This window comes from Procambarus clarkii, chromosome 2, assembly GCF_040958095.1.
Source record: "Procambarus clarkii isolate CNS0578487 chromosome 2, FALCON_Pclarkii_2.0, whole genome shotgun sequence".
Taxonomy (NCBI): Eukaryota; Metazoa; Arthropoda; class Malacostraca; order Decapoda; family Cambaridae; genus Procambarus; species Procambarus clarkii.
In genome coordinates, this window is record NC_091151.1 from 25,564,793 (window position 1) to 25,581,114 (window position 16,322).

The 16,322-nt window shown below is 45.4% G+C and overlaps 1 protein-coding gene across 1 annotated transcript; it reads left to right on the top strand.

Moving 5' to 3' along the window:
* The first annotated feature begins 234 nt into the window (after nucleotides 1–234).
* On the top strand, nucleotides 235–8,565 carry LOC138366016 (cyclin-dependent kinase 11B-like). The gene is made up of 2 exons (XM_069326739.1): nucleotides 235–472; nucleotides 7,724–8,565. Exons 1-2 carry the CDS (start codon nucleotides 235–237, stop codon nucleotides 8,563–8,565), a joined length of 1,080 nt encoding a protein of 359 aa, XP_069182840.1.
* The last annotated feature ends 7,757 nt before the right edge of the window (nucleotides 8,566–16,322 follow it).

Below are 16,322 nucleotides of genomic sequence, written 5' to 3' on the forward strand. Positions count from 1 at the left end.
AGGGGATCCAGCGGCAGCAGGCACAGCGTGAAGCTGGAAATAATGAAGTTGCAGCTGGAAGCACAAATGAAGCGTGAAGAGCGAGAAGCACAACAGCGCAAAGAAGAGCGAGAAGCACAACAGCGCAAAGAAGAGCGAGAAGCACAACAGCGCAAGGAAGAGCGAGAAGCAGAAGCGCAGCTGAGGAGAGAAGAAGCACAGCTGCGCAAAGAAGAACAAGAGCGAGAAGCTCAGATGAAGAGTGAGGAGCGAGAAGCACAGAGGAAGCGTGAGGAGCGAGAAGCAGAAGCGCAGCTGAGGAGAGAAGAAGCACAGCAGCGCAAAGAAGAACAAGAGCGAGAAGCGCAGATGAAGCGCGAGAAGCTAGAAGCACAGCTACGCCGGGAAGAACACGAGCGAGAAGTTAGGCTGAGACAAAGGAAAATAGAAGCCAACCAGGAGGGAGAGCTGAAGAGAGCTGAATTGGGACTCGGTATACCTGCTTCGCCGCCACAGGAAGACCGACGAGTGAGGGAACGAGACCTGCCGGTCTATGTGCCTAGTGAAGCCGAAAGTTTCTTTGATCACTTTGAGAGAGTTGCTGCTATGAAGAGGTGGCCGAGGGCGGAGTTGGTCCAAGGGAGGCTCACAGGTGAAGCTCGTGAAGCCTTCACTATGCTCGACTTCCAAGAATGCACTAACTACGATGCGGTTAAAACGAGCTGTGCTCCGTTCCTTTAAACTCACGCCGGAGTGTTACAGAAAGAGGTTTAGAGAATGTACCCGGTTGCCAGGAAAATCGTATGCGGAGACGGCGAGGGACATGGAAAGAAAGTTCCTTAAGTGGATGGACTCTGAAGAAGCGGGGTCGGCCGAAGAAATCAAGGAACTAATGGTCATGGAAAAGTTTATGTCCGTGCTCCTCTCCTGAGATCAGGATGAGGATAAAGGAGGCGGACATAAAGAACCTGAGGGCCGCAGCCGACCGGGCCGACATGTTAGAAGAAGCCCTACGCCCACGCCGAGAGGGACAGAACCGACCACCCGCATACGTCGGAAACGATAGGAGTTATAGAAGGACGGATGGATGGAGGACAGGAGCGAGTTCTCCCAAATCCCACCTCTCAAGTTGGAACACCCGAGGATCAAAAGGTGCTGTAGAGCCGATAGGGAAGAACCAAGCTAAGAGCTCGGGAACTGTTACTGCAGGGAAAGAAACGACAAGTGACGCGGGAAAGACACAGGGTGTGACGGTCTCTGGAGGCAGTGCTAAGGCGAGCGGTGGCGGATGGTCTCCGCCGAGGGGCCGCTGCTACAACTGCGGAATACCCGGACACGTCGCGCGGGAATGCAGACGCCCTAAGCAGCGGGGACACATTGCTTTAGTGGTGTTCGAGGACCAGAGGGCCGAGGGAGTGCGGGATGAACCCGTGCTGAATGGGGAGAAGAAAGTTCACCCATTCATGTGTCAAGGAACCGTAAGGATGGGGGTCGCAGACCCCATCCCTGTGAAGATGCTAAGAGACACTGGGGCTGACTTTACCCTGGTAAGTGAAACCCTGTTCCCCGAGGGTTACAAGAGTACCAGTGTGGGGGTGGCAAGTGTGACCACTGTGGGAGGCCCAGTGAGGATGCCCCTACACCAGGTAACTTTAAATTCCGATTATGGCTGCCAGACCCTAGTGGTGGGAGTCTGTACATCAATGCCCAAGATGGAGGCACAGGTCATCTTGGGGAATGACGCGTGTGGAGGATATGTCCTCCCACATCTCGTGAAAGGCGAAGAGTGCATAGAACAATACAAGAAGACAGGCGGAGAGTTGAACGTCTGTGGGGACGAGAAGGGAATCGCACCAGTGGCGATCCCAGTTTGTACTGTGAGGCCGAGACAACGCGAAGAACAAGGAGGTTGCGGATCTGATGGGGCTGAGGAGTCGACTGACAGCCTGGGAACAGATCACCTCTGCGTAGGACCCAGAGAACGAGTGGAGGGCGAAAGTAGCCCGAATGGTGAGTTGCAGGTGACACTCACCAGTTCTCCAGGGGTAAACCGCACTCGTCTCGGAAAGTTGCAGCAGGAGGAGTTCCCCGAATTGGTTAGTAAGGCCGAAGGAGGACGTGTGGGTCCTGAGAAGGCTTACTTTCCATTTATCTATATTATGTATGCCATGCTATTCATGATGAAGGAACGATGGACGCCAGGAGCGACCGTGGGAACGGTGAATAAATATGTCCAGAAGTGCAAAGAACGTCTCACTAGAGCGAAGAAACTGGCTAGGAAACTTCTGAAGAAGGCGCAACGTAAGATGTCGGAGTGGTACGACAGGAGAGCTGCGCAGAGGGATTTTCAGGTCGGATCCCAAGTAATGGTTGTGCTGCCAGGTAGAGGTAGAGTGACCAAGTCGCGGTTCAAGGGACCATACCAAGTGCTGCGACGGTTGGGTCCAGTGTCGTACGAGATTGGGAAGCCAGATGGACCCCGAAAGAAATAGGAGTGTCCCGCAGACCGCCTGAGACCTTTCTTCACTGTGGAAGGAAGAGCCGACAAGCAGGACGGAAAGATGTCCCGAGAAACCCAGCGGAAGACGGGTCTGAGTGTACCGAGGGACCGAGAACTCCCGGAGGAGGAAAGTAAGTGGTCCAGGGCGGACGGCACCAGTCTCACCCGCACTGAGAGTCTGACAAGGATCAAGGTCAAGCACATCAAGGGGAAGGACGACGTAGTAGCGGGACGCCCTATCCCGCATACACTAACGAGACATGACTCTTATTTTAAGGGGAGGGGTATGTGACGGAGTTCCCCCCCTTGTAATTCTCCCACGCCTGCAGTAAGAGTCATGTCTACTTTTCCCAAGCGTTCTCTACGTTGCAGGCTACAATTTGATATATGGGAGAGAGTGAAGTGTTCTCGGAGAGCCGAGAAATTTGTGAAATAGTAATATTTTGGCCTGTGGTTTAGGCCCTTTAGGGAGCCAAGATGGCGCTGGCCTCACTGATCTCCCGCCAAAACCGTGTGACGTCAGTGGCACCGGATTGGCCACCGACAGCAATGTGGGCACCGGGAGCCAATGAAAACTTCCCGTAGCAAAAGTGACGTCACGAAGGAAGGGGGTCCGGGCCGCGCGCCACTCTGGCGCCATCAGTCAGACACGACACGTCATAGAGGTCGAACGTGCGACGGTTGGTCCTGTCAGTAGGACAGTTGTTCCCGCTCCCGTGGATTTACGCGTCACCTGATGTCCGCCAGTACTCTGAGAAGTCTTCCCTAGTTCATGTGTTGAACCAGAAGAGGGAATTGACGGTTATTTTGAGCAACAAGTGCTCCAGTCAGGTGCTGTGCAAGAAGCAGTGACGTCTGTGGCGATTCACCAGTTCGTGACAGCGTAGTGGCAGACAGAGCCACTGGGTAGCTGAGGAAGAGAGGACTATTTGGGGAAACCGGACGACTGTAGCTGAGACGTAGGCGACAGCCGTTGCTGGGAGAAGACGACGGCCAGGAGACGACTCCAACCTTCAAGAAGTCAAGAAGGAGGACGGACCTGCAGTGAGGAGGCACGGAGACGACGCGCCTAAACGGTGGGACGACGAGAGGCTCTGGTAGGACACGACGACGTGTAGTGTGGGGGCGTTCCCGACACGAGGACCAGGAGCTACAATCTCGACTCTCATCGGAGGATAGGGTGAAGTAGGTGTTTCTAGTTCCCTCCCCATTCCCCTTTAGTTAGCTATATTATTCGGCTATATTATCTAGCCTGAGGATTTTATATGTCATGAGCAAGTCTCACCCATGTCACAGTAAAGCACCAGTGTGCTAGACAGTACTATCAAGAGTACTTGTAATATTCATGTTGATTATTGGTGTGTACAGGCACCAGGAACCAGTGATAAATTTACTGTGTTGTGTATATCTTTCTATAGATTTTGATATGAACATATAGTGGTAAATTATATATAATATTATGCCAGTATTTGGAGGTTAGGCTAGGTGCTCAGAAACTATTTATTTTCCATGTATTGATGATTGATTTACATACCATAATATATATGTCTATGTTCATTCAGTGAATAATCATTTGTGAGTATAGTGAATTATTGCGTTATCGCCCACGAGAGAAAGTATTGAAAACTCCAGTGTTAATAGTTCTTAATATATTGCTGAGTGAAGAACAATGTAAAGCCATTACAGTGAATCGTTATAGCATTGATTGTAGAAAAGACTGTTTGAGCCTGAGTACAGTGTAACTGAGTAATACGGTTTATTTGTGCCAATATCGAATGTGTGCGAGTTTCTAGTAATATTGGAGAATTTAAAGAAACAGCGCGCGTGAATCTAGAAAACAAGCAAAGTTCGCGCGGAGAGGCCATTGCGATCAGCTGTTCTTGACACTTGATGAGGAAGGAGATGTTGCCATCTTATGATCACATAATATCCGTGGGAATTACCGGCCGCGTCAGGATCAGTTGATTTATGGATTATTGTTTGGCCTTTATGACATCTTTCATACATTTTAAGTAAAATACAAAAACTATCTTTGTGTTTATATCATCCCCTCCATTGATCTTGTGGCTATATTATACTGGTAAACATAGAGTGATAACAATAAGTACCTGCCTGATTCCTGATCTTTGAGTGTGACCTTGCCAAGGCTACCACTGAATACACCAGTCCACTGATGGTGTTACTGGCCACCTAAAACACCAGTTGGCGATCTTGTGGATAACCGTAGAGCCCTATTGTTGGGGAGGGCACACGACAGTCGATGTGAACGAGTCGTGTTCTCACTCTTTCTTAATAAGAGGCCGTTAAGATTGACTGGGAGACTCTCCTGGCGTGCAGTGGCGCCGTGAGGATCGAGTGAAGACCCGCAGGGCTACGGTGAGTTACCTTGAGCATAACTATTGCTCACCCCAGAGAATAATAGAGAGTTGAAAACCCCGACATTACCAATAAAGCAAGCGAACTGGCAGAAAGGGTGCAGGAAGAAAACCCAGAAGTAATAGAACTCCCAAGACCAAAATTGTCAGGAGTTATAACAGAAACTGTGTTTCCAAAGTACTACTATATAGTAAGGAAAGAAAGGGAAGGGAGAGGAGGTGGAGGAGTGGTCCTGCTGATAAGGAAGGACTGGAGCTTTGATGAGATGGAAATTTCGGGCTGTGACGGATTCAGAGATTACATAACAGGAACTATGACATGGGGTGGGCCGAAAATAACAGTGGCAGTCATTTACAACCGTCAATTAAATGACAGAAGACCCAGATAGGAGTTTGATAGGAACAACATGACATCCAATAATAGAGAGCAGCTTTAGTTGCCTGCAGGAATGGCTCCAGACTCTTAATCATGGGTGAATTCAACCATGGAAAGATAGACTCGGAGAATGGGGACCCACATGGAGGTTCAGATACATAGATACATGTAGAGCTAAACTCATGGAAGTGACAACAGGGAACTTTCTGAGTCAACATGTCAGGGAACCCACAAGAATGAGAGGCAATGATAAACCAGCTAGACTCGACCTGATATTCACCTTGAATTAGTCAGAAATAGAAGTCAAATTTGAAGCCCCCATAGGAATGAGTGACCACAGTGCATTGACATCTGAGTATCTGGTGGAGGTAGGGATAACCTATCCAAGGATGGGATCGGGAGGGAAAAGACTGAATTACCGAACAGGAAAATATGATAAGATGAGGAACTTCTTAACGGGAATACCATGGGAAACAGAACTCAAGAGAGAAGAATGTACAGGATATGATGGACTATGTCACCCAGAAATGAAAGGAAACTGCTAATAGATTTATCCCGGTCCAAAAGGAGAAAAGCGAAAAACAACAGAAGAATCCATGGTTCAACCAAGAATGTAGGGTAGCGAATGTCCTCTCCTGGACCTCCTGAGGGAGTTGGGCCTTATGGAGCTTAAACCTCCAAAGAGCTCTGGTTACTACATCAGACCGTTACTCACTAACCGCACTGCACTAACTACATTAGACATGCACAAAACCCTCTACATTAACACAACAACACAAACTACATAAGGCATGCACTAACCCCACTACATTAACACGACTGCACTAACTACATTAACCATGTACTAGCCTCACTACACCCTAACACAACTTCACTAACTATTTAAGACATGCACTAACCTCACTACACAGTAACACATCTTCACTTTCTATATTGGACATGCACTAACTCCTCTTCACACTAACATACCTACACAAACTAGAAAAGGCATGAACTAACCCCACTACTCCCTAACACAACTACACTAACTACATAAGACATGCACTAACCCCACTACACACTAACACACATACACTAAATACAAAAAACATATACTAACTGCTCTAAACACTAACACAACTACATTAACTACATAAGACATGCACTAACTCCACTACACACTAATTCAACTTCACTAACTATATAAGACATGCACTAACATCACTACACACACTAACAAAACTGCACTAACTACATATGACGAGCACTAACTTCACTACACACGCAACTGAACTAAATTCATAAGACACGCACTATCTTCACTACAAACTAACCCAACTTAACTAATTACATAAGACAGGCACTAACTCCTCTTTATTCTAACGCAACAACACAAACTACATACGACATGCACTAACAAAACTATACACTAATACAACTACACTAACTACATAGGTCGTTCACTAACTCCATAACACACTAGCTACATAGGAATTGCACTAACTTAACTTCATTCTAAATTAATTACAAATGATATGCACTAACTTCACTACACACTAATACAACTACACTAACTACATATGACATGCACTAACCCCCATTTAACACTACCACAAATACACTAAATACATAAGACATGCACTAACTACATTACCTACTAACACATCTACACTAACTACATAAGACATGCACTAACCTCACTACACACTAGTACAAATACACTAAGGAACCTGCGTAAGGAATCCTTCAGAATCTAGTATAACACATATGTAAGGCCAATCCTGGAGTATGTTGCCCCAGCATGGAGCCCGTACCTAGTCAAGCACAAAATGAAGCTGGAAAAAGTTCAGAGGTATGCCACTAGGCTAGTCCCATAACTAAGAGGCATGAGATATGAGGGAAAGCTGTGTGAACTGCACCTCACGTCGATGGAAGACAGAAGAGCTCGAAAAGACATGATCACCACATACAAAATTCTCAGGGGAATTGACAGGGTAGACATGGATGGATTATTTAACATGGGTGGAACACGCACAAGGGGGCACAGGTGAAAGCTGAGTACCCAAATGAGCCACAGAGATATTAGAAAGAACTTTTTCAGTGTCAGAGTAGTTAGTAAATGGAATGCATTAGGCAGTGATGTGGTGGAGGCTGACTCCATACAAAGTTTCAAATGTAGATATGATAGCGTCCAGTAGGCTCAGAAATCTGTACACCAGTTGATTGACAGTTGTGTGGCGGGACCAAAGAGCCAGAGCTCAACCCCACGCAAGCACAACTAGGCGAGTACTAACTACATAATACTTTCAATAACTTCACTACACACTAATACAACTACAATAACTACATAAGACATGCACTAACCTCACTTCACAACTACATTAACTGCCTAAGACTTGCAATAACTCTACTTGTCACTATCATAGCTACACTAACTCCATAAGACGTACACGAACCCCACTACACAAGTTGTGCTCACATCAATCTTATTAACAACACTCTACCCACCTGCAGCCCCTTTACTAGGGTTCCGCCCACCACCTGTCTACCTCACTCACAACCCACCCCACCACGTACCCACCCTCCACCCACCTCGCCCACCCACTACCCACTACACCCACCCTCCACCCACCTCGCCCACCCTCCATCTGTTCACCACCACCTCTCCAAGAAAGGACTTCGACCCTTCCCAACACATTCGTCCTCCATCAGGCCATCTCTTCAGCCACCTTGTGAACGATCCATTGGGAGAGAGAGCGAGGGTCATTGACATTTTGAGCCTCACTATATTTAAGTTCATCTGTGATATTTATCACATGTTAGTAAGTCATTACAATAAAAAGTATCCACTTCTCGCCACAATGTCTCTGAAGCGGAAGAGAGAGGAGGAGGAGCAGCACCAAGTGGAAGGTGAAGCCTCCACCACTAAGAAAGTCTTCGGCTATGAGCTTAAACAACTCGTCTGCCGAATAGAGCGGGAGAGAGAAGAGTTTGCAAGGAAAGATTCGGAGAGATGGGCAATAAAGACGACTTATAAGAATAAAATAAATAGACTTCGTAGAGAGGGAAAGAGGGAAGAGATGGCGAGGGAAGTATATGACATGGCCGCAAAGTTATTAGTTCTCAACGATACGGTAAAGAAACTCCACAATAAGGTTTTAGAAACGCGAAAATTACTGAAGGATGAGGTTAAGGCCATTGGTCCTATGATTACGGACATGAGGGTAAAAAGGCAGAAGAAGGAAGTAGAAGCCATGAGTGAGGCCAAAGCCAAAGACCTGGAGGATGCGAAATCCGAAGAGCTAAACCAGGAATTTTTGCTCCAACTGATGTCTACTTTATCGTTTACCAAATGAATCTAAGACAAAAACTGAAGTCCCGAGACAAGGAAGAAATTAGTAACGAAAGAAGCCACTTGCACTGGACCGTAAAGCAATGGTCTCGCTTCATGCAGGTCAGCGTTCAATCCCCGACCATCAAGTGGTTAAAAAAATTATCTTCATAATTACCTTACCTTTTATATTTTGTAATTTACATAATTTTGTTCAGTCGTAATTAACTATGTTTTTAATAAAGTGTGTACTAACCTAGATGAGCTTGCTTGGTCGAGCTTGGCTCCTAGCCCCGCCTCCCAACGTTCTTAGTTCAATAAATGTTTTTTGACCTTTACTGTGTGTGTGTGTGTGTGTGTATGTTCTCACCTAGTTATACTGAGCTTGTCGTGTTTGTGGGGGTTGAGCTTCGGCTCTATGATCCCGCCTCTCAACTGTCAATCTACTGGTGAACAGATTCTTGAGCTTCTCGAGCTCTATCATATCTACATTTGAAACTGTGTATGGAGTCAGCCTATACCACGTCACTTCCTAGTGCATTCCTTTTACTTCTCTGACACTGAAAACGTTCTTTCTAATGACTCTGGGTCGTTTGGGTATTCAGCTTCCACCTGTGTCTCCTTGTTCGAGTACCACCCGTGTTAAATAATCTGCACTTGTCTACCCTGTTAAAATTAATTTCCCTGAGAAGTTTATATGTGATCATGTCTTCCCGAGCTCTTCTGCCTTTCAGCGACGTGAGGGGCAGTTCACGCATCCTTTCCTCGTTACTCATGCCTCATAGTTTTGGGATTCTGCTAGTGGCATACCTCTCACCTTTTACCAGCTTCATCTTGTGCTTGACAAGGTACGGGCTCAATGCTGGTGCCGCATAGTGCAGGATTGGTCTTACAAATGTGGTATACTAAGTTCTGATGGATTCCTTACAAAGGTTTCTAAAGGCAGTTCTGATGTTAGTCAGCCTTGCAAACGCTGATGATATTCCCTTGATGAGGGCTTCAGGAGACAGGTTTGGCTTGTTATGAATTCCTTATCTTTCTCTCTGTCCGTTTCATGGAGAACCTTGTCTCCTGTTCGGTATCCTATGTCTGGCCTCCTAGTTTTACCTTACGTTTACTTGGGTTGAACTTTAGTAGCTATTTATTGGACCATTCCTTCAGTTTGTCATGATCATCTTATAGCCTCATACTATCTTCCTCTGTCTTAATCCACCTCATAATTTTTGCATCATCAGCAAACATTGAGAGAAACGAGTCTATTTTTTTGGGAGATCATTTGCATATATCAGAAACAGTATAGGTCCAAGGATTGATCCCTGCGGGACTCCACTGATGACTCCCCTCCACTCCGAGACCTCACCCCTCACAATGACTCGCTGTCTTCTGTTTCTTAGGCACTCTCCTATCCATTGGAGTACCTTCCCTTTCACTCATGCCTGCATCTCTAGCTTGGGCACTAGTCTCTTGTGTAGTACTGTGTCAAAGGCTTCCTGGCAATCCAAAAATATACGGTCTGCTCACCTTTTCTTTTGCATGATTTTTGTTGTCTGGTCGTAGAATTCAAGTGATCCATTCACTGAACCCATGCTGATTTTGTGTAACAAATTTTTTCGATCCAGATGTTCCACTAGTTTTTTCGCACAATCTTCTCCATCAACTTGCATGGTATGCAAGTTAGGGACACTGGCCTGTACTTCAGTGCCTCCTGTCTATCCCTCTTCTTGTATATTGGGACTTTATTAGCCGTCATCCAAATTTTGAGCAGTTAACCTGTTACCAGTGATTTGTTACTCATCACAGAAAGTGGCAGGCACAGAGCTTCTGCTCCTTCTTTTAGTATCCATTTTTATTTATTGACAGGGGTCATCATTCAACGTGGTACGGCGTCACGCTCAGCCAAGCAACATGACCAGCAACCTTTATAATTAGAACATGAACAAGACTCACAGCAGGCACTACCTCGAGTAACACCACTACCACAACATCCACTTATACCTCACCCATCACTACAACATCAACATCAGCCATCCCCCCAACCCCATCACCAACCCCAGACCACCCAATACCTACTCCAATCCAGAGCCACACACACACCATATCCCAACCTCAGGCAACCCAACCCCAACCCCTCCCCCAAACCCAGACCACCCAATACCTACTCCAATCCAGAGCCACACGCACCATATCCCAACCTCAGGCAACCCAACCCCAACCTCAACCCCTCCCCCAAACCCAGACCACCCAAAACCTACTCCAACCCCAGGCACCCCAACCCCAACCTCAATTCCTATACCAGCCCCAGGGGCCACCCACTTCCTGAAGCCTCTCTTCCGACACACCAGGAATTATGAGTCTGATTTTTAAGTTGACCCTGCCGACACTCATAGGTAGGGAGTTGCCGTCCAACAAGGTGGAACGCAACCGCCAAGTGGAGGACTGGTTGTGGAAGATGAATGCGATGCTAGAGGTATTCCCAAATAATGGTCTAAAAACTACTCTCGCCACAGGGGTTTGCAGGGACGTAGCCGGTCCACTTGCGAGGCTGAAAGAGTTTCGGCACCTGACGACATGGCCTCAGTTTGTCCAGGCGATTAGGGACAAGTATAAAGAGAAAGTGTCAGCAGATGAAGCTCGGGTATACCTTCAGTCCCTTAAGAGGGACGACTGTAGCACTTTACAAGAATTTGGTACCCTGATAATGAGTAGTGTTGACGACCTTACCCAGGAGCTAGGGTACGATGATAGGCAGAACGGTTAGCTAAGCACTTGTTCTGTTGGGCTTTACCTCCTACCATGGTTCCGTTTATATCTGCAGAAGGAGCGTTATTAAATTTTGAGGAACTCGTCCAACACACCGCCACAGTACGGAACATAGGGATGAGAACGGAGAGGACTGGGGCTCAGTCGTCCCCATATGTTGAGGCGGTACGAAAAGACGAGAGGGGTAAGACGAATGACTATGGAGTGGGTTCGTCAGGCAGGAAGCCGACCACAGCTGCACGTTCGGGCCTACCTGCACGGGGTACCAACAGGGACACACGGGCATGTTATTCGTGTGGAAAGCGCGGACACATACGGATGTATTGTCCGGATGCGAGAACAAAAAGAATGAAAGGTTGCCCCTAGTGATGAATCTTTGAAGTAAAGGTGTGAGATTTGCATTTTTTGTGGACATTGGAAGCCAGGCAAGTCTAATTAAAAAGTCAGCCTTCAGCAAATTTAAATATGCACGCCTTAAGCATAGTGCCAAGACATTAACAGCAGTAAATGGGGAAAACTTAATACCTTGGGTCAAGGTACCATTAACTTTGAAATTAATGGGGAATTGCAACCTCATACATGTACGATCGTTGAGAATCTTGATTATCCAGGAGACATCCTTATGGGGACCGATTTTCTATCTCGGTTTGATTACTCCTTACCTGACCAAAAAGGGGCTAGAAACTGCAGATTGCAGTTGGGACAGACTTCCTACCCAGTGGAAATGATCAACCATCCCCCAGTTGTATATTCAATTAAGAGGAAGCAGAAATATAATGCACACTTCCCAAAATGAATTTTTAAGTCTCTTCCAGACACAGTTAAGAGGTCATGTGGATTACATGCATTGACGAAGCAAAGTTGCCCACCACATTCTTTTAAATTTATTAAAGTAGCCAAGGAACGTCACATCCTACCAGGTACCACCCTTCAGGTGGCTGGGAGATGTGATAGGTTATTAATTCCCCATCATCCAATTGTAGTGCTTGATAAAGGTGCACTCATTCCAGTCGTCAATCTCTCACATAAGACTTTTCGCTTCAGGGCAGGTGATAGGATATCTCAGAGAACTATGATGAATGACACAAAAATTTTTCACCATGAGTCAGCTGAGACGCCATCCATCACAGCATAATGTAGTACTTTAAATATGATAGACAAAAAGACACCATCAAAAGTAGAGAATGAGACAGAAGTTTCGAGTAACGTACTAGATATAGATATGTTAATTTCGGCACTCGATTTGCAACATGTTCCGCAGGCAGATAGAAGATTGTTGAGGGAAGTTTTACGAAAATTCCCCAAATTGTTTGTGACAGAGGATGACCAGATTGGTCTCCTTGATAGGATTGAGCACACCATTCCAACTGGTGATCATTTGTTTGCGTACACAAGGCAGTGGAGGTTGCCGGATCAGCCTAAGAAAACTATCAGGGAGGAGTGCCAGAAAATGTTGAGACAGGACGTAATAGAACCAAGTACGTCACCGTGGCTGTCTCCTGTTATGTTAGTTCGCATACCTGATGGTAGTTATTGTTTTTGTGTGGACTATCGAAAGGTAAACGAAATAACTAAGGGTGATATGTATCCATTGCCCCCTATACAGGAGATAATAGATCAATTTGGAGCGGCTAAGTACTTTTCCACTCTCGATGCCAAGTTGGCATATCGGGCGATACCGGTCGCTGAGAAAGACAGGGAAAAACAGCATTCTCTGATGGCAGGCACACTTGCCAATTTCGCAGGATGCCTTTCGGCCTAAAGACAGCGCCTTCGTCATTTCAGAGGGTCATTAACTTAATCCTCAGCCCAGTTTTGGGAAGCCATTCGTTGGCTTACCTGGATGATGTAATAATCTATTCCAGGACGTTTGATGAACACTTAAGAGACTTGACTAAGACTTTGACCTTGTTAAATCAAGCGGGTTTCAAGTTAAGTGTGCAGAAGTGCACTCTGGCAGCTCAGAAATTCAAATTTCTGTGGTTGCAGGTGAGCACAGACGGTATCAGGCCTGACCCTGACTCTTGCCGCGCCATTGTTGAAATGCCAATTCCAAAAACAGCAAAGGACGTGCGCAGGTTTCTAGGTGCAGCCGGATACTTTCGTCAGCACATTGAGGGTTTTGCACGAACATCAGCACCCCTGACCGATTTAACAAGGAAAAATGTAAAGTTTATTTGGAAGTTAGAACATGATGTAGCGTACGCAAAAATGAAAAGTCAACTCAGTACAACACCAGTATTGGCTGTGCCAGATTTTGATAAAGAGTGGGAAGTACATACAGACTCCAGTGGTATAGCTATTGGTGGATGCTTGATGCAACGAGATAATGAAAATTTCCCCCATCCAGTGGCCTATTTCAGAAGGAAGATCAAAGGACCAGAGATTCGTTATTTGGCCATGGATCGGGAGGCGTTCACAGTGGTAGAGTCAATTAGATATTTCGAACCTTATCTTTTTCAACGCTATTTTGTATTCTACACTGATCACAGAGCATTAACACACATTTTTAAGAAACGTAAGAAATGCCCGCGGATGTCACGTTGGTCTAACGAATTGTCTGCACACTCATTCCAGATCCTTTACAAGCCTGGACCGTCACATGTAGGGCCGGATACATTAAGCAGAAACATTGCTGCTATTAACGTAAATGTAAATATCGAAAATATTTCCAGTGTTAAAATGAGAGAAATCCAAATGAATGAACCTAGGTGGAAAGATATTATTGAATATTTGGAAGGGGGAAATTATCCGTCCAAAAATCGAAAATTGCCAATACATGAGTTTGACTTTCCTGTAGAGGCAATGATGTGGATTTCTTAGCTGTACTTAACTCAGATAGCAGACTTTACCTTGCTTTGGGGTTTCCAATTTCCAACAAACCCAGAGTTATACCCATGCTTCCGCCATGTTCTTGTCTGTCATTTCCCAGGTCTGATTTGTACACCTGCCCAGTTGTCTCAACTACACGTGAATCTTATCTGCAAAGATCAAGGGGGAGGCACGTTACACAAAGTCCTCACCCACCGGACCCAGTAACTAGCCAATTGGTTACATAGGGTTGGTGACAATACACCAGTCACCCAGTCGACACCTCACGTCACTAACGAGGTTGTCTTGGCTCAGTATGCTGTCTACAAGGATGCAGTTACGAGCGCCACAACATTTTACATCATCGTGGGTGGTTGTCTCTACGTCATCACTACTCACCAGCTGCGTCGTCAAGACTGCAAGCGAACCGGAAGTAAATGTGGAAAAATCGAAGAGAGAGCCAGCATGTAGCAGTACTAATTATTCTCATCGATGGATCCATGGTCATGTCGTCTATTGTAACGCAAGCGGAAGGAGGCGGACACTAGATGAACGACACGGGCTCCCTACAGAGTACAATCGACTCGCCATAGAAGGAGACCACAGCCTCCCTCGGCCCAAGGTTAACTGTACAAGGGTATACACGTATGGTGTTTACGGCCTAGTAGTCTGGTGTCATCAAGAAACGCCTGAGATGAAGTGAACCATGATGACTGAAGATGGGGAGCCACTTGTTTTGTCTACACGACACCCACCTCAGCGCCTTTCTGCAGCTACTTCCGTCACGAGACATCGTTGTACGTTTACGTCCTGCATCTCCGTGGTTCAGCTACTGTTTCATTCTCTTATATCGTGCATATCAAGACTGTTTTGTGGGCTACAAGATGAGTAAGGAGTCGCATTTCTGTTAGCAAGATTCACCCGACCGGCGGCAGCCATTAACGAGTTGTCGCTGGTCACTCAACACTCAATTCTCGGACAGTCTGTTGTTCTTCAGCGGTAACTGGATGAAGTGCAAGAGGACCAGGATTATCTACAGTCAGCAACTGATGGTCATGGAACTATAATCAACTAATCGTCAGCTTTCTAACATCAATTTTTTTTCTTCATGAACAATAGTGGAACGGAAAAAGTAAATGTCATCTTTGCTCTATAACATTAACGTAATGCTTCTGAAAACCTAGGAACATGAGTTTGAAAAAATAGTATTTAAATGTTGAAACCATGAAATTAAGTTACTAAAATTCTGGAAGACTACAATATGGACAATTTTTGTTACATAACACTGTTTAAATGAATCCTTATTGTGCGGTGCCTAGAACATCAAACTCTAGAAAATTGTTGTCATGTCATGTTCTGTGCTTGAGAGCAAGAAGGGAGAACTAACTATATAAACATTTGACACTCTTAGTGTGAACACCATTTTCGCTGTATTTCAGCGATGAACTGTGATATTAGAAGTAGTATTGATTAATAAATGATGTTTGTGTTTGATTGCTTATTCTTAGAGAATATCATGTGAACATTAATGTTTTAATAAAATGGATGATTGGAACACCGGGATGAACTTGGAGCGAGTTCAGTGTAAGACTGAGATTTCAGTTTGTGTGTTTAATTCTCATGTTCTAGATTGGAACGCGTGGATGGGTAATAGAGAGCCAATGATTTTTGCTAGCTAGCTTTTGCGGAAGGATTAGGGCTATTGCATTTAGTTATTTCAGTACAGGGATAGGATGTTATATTCTCGGATGTATTGGAAAGATTATTGGGCTGTTTTCAGCATAGTCGGGATTCACATCCCAGGGTTTTGTTTAATTGTGTATTTATGGTTATTGATATACAACCTGCTGGTTGTCATTGAGTGTTAGATAGGACAGTTTTGGTATTTTGGAGGCTTTGTTTTAGATTGTTAATTAAAGTAAGGGGTTTGGGATAAGAAACTGTGTATTAAATAGTTTAACACAAAGTGTCTTAAGTACTTGAACGAGGGGGTTGTAACAGTAGAACTGTAATATAGAAAGTTCATAGATTTAAATTAGAAATGTTGGTGAGCTGGAAGTGACCGGACCTGACTGGTAGCCTGGGGCCAGATTCACGAAAGCACTTACGCAAGTACTTACAAACGTGTACATCTTTCCTCAATCTTTGACGGCTTTGGTTATATTTATTAAACAGTTTACAAGCATGAAAACTTCCCATTCAATTATTGTT

Coding starts and splice junctions, on each gene's coding strand:
- LOC138366016 (XM_069326739.1), top strand. CDS start 235: ATGAAGAGTGAGGAGCGAGAAGCACAGAGGAAGCGTGAGGAGCGAGAA. Junction 473..7,723: donor GAGAGCTGAATTGGGACTCG/GTATACCTGCTT, acceptor ACCCACCTGCAG/CCCCTTTACTAGGGTTCCGC.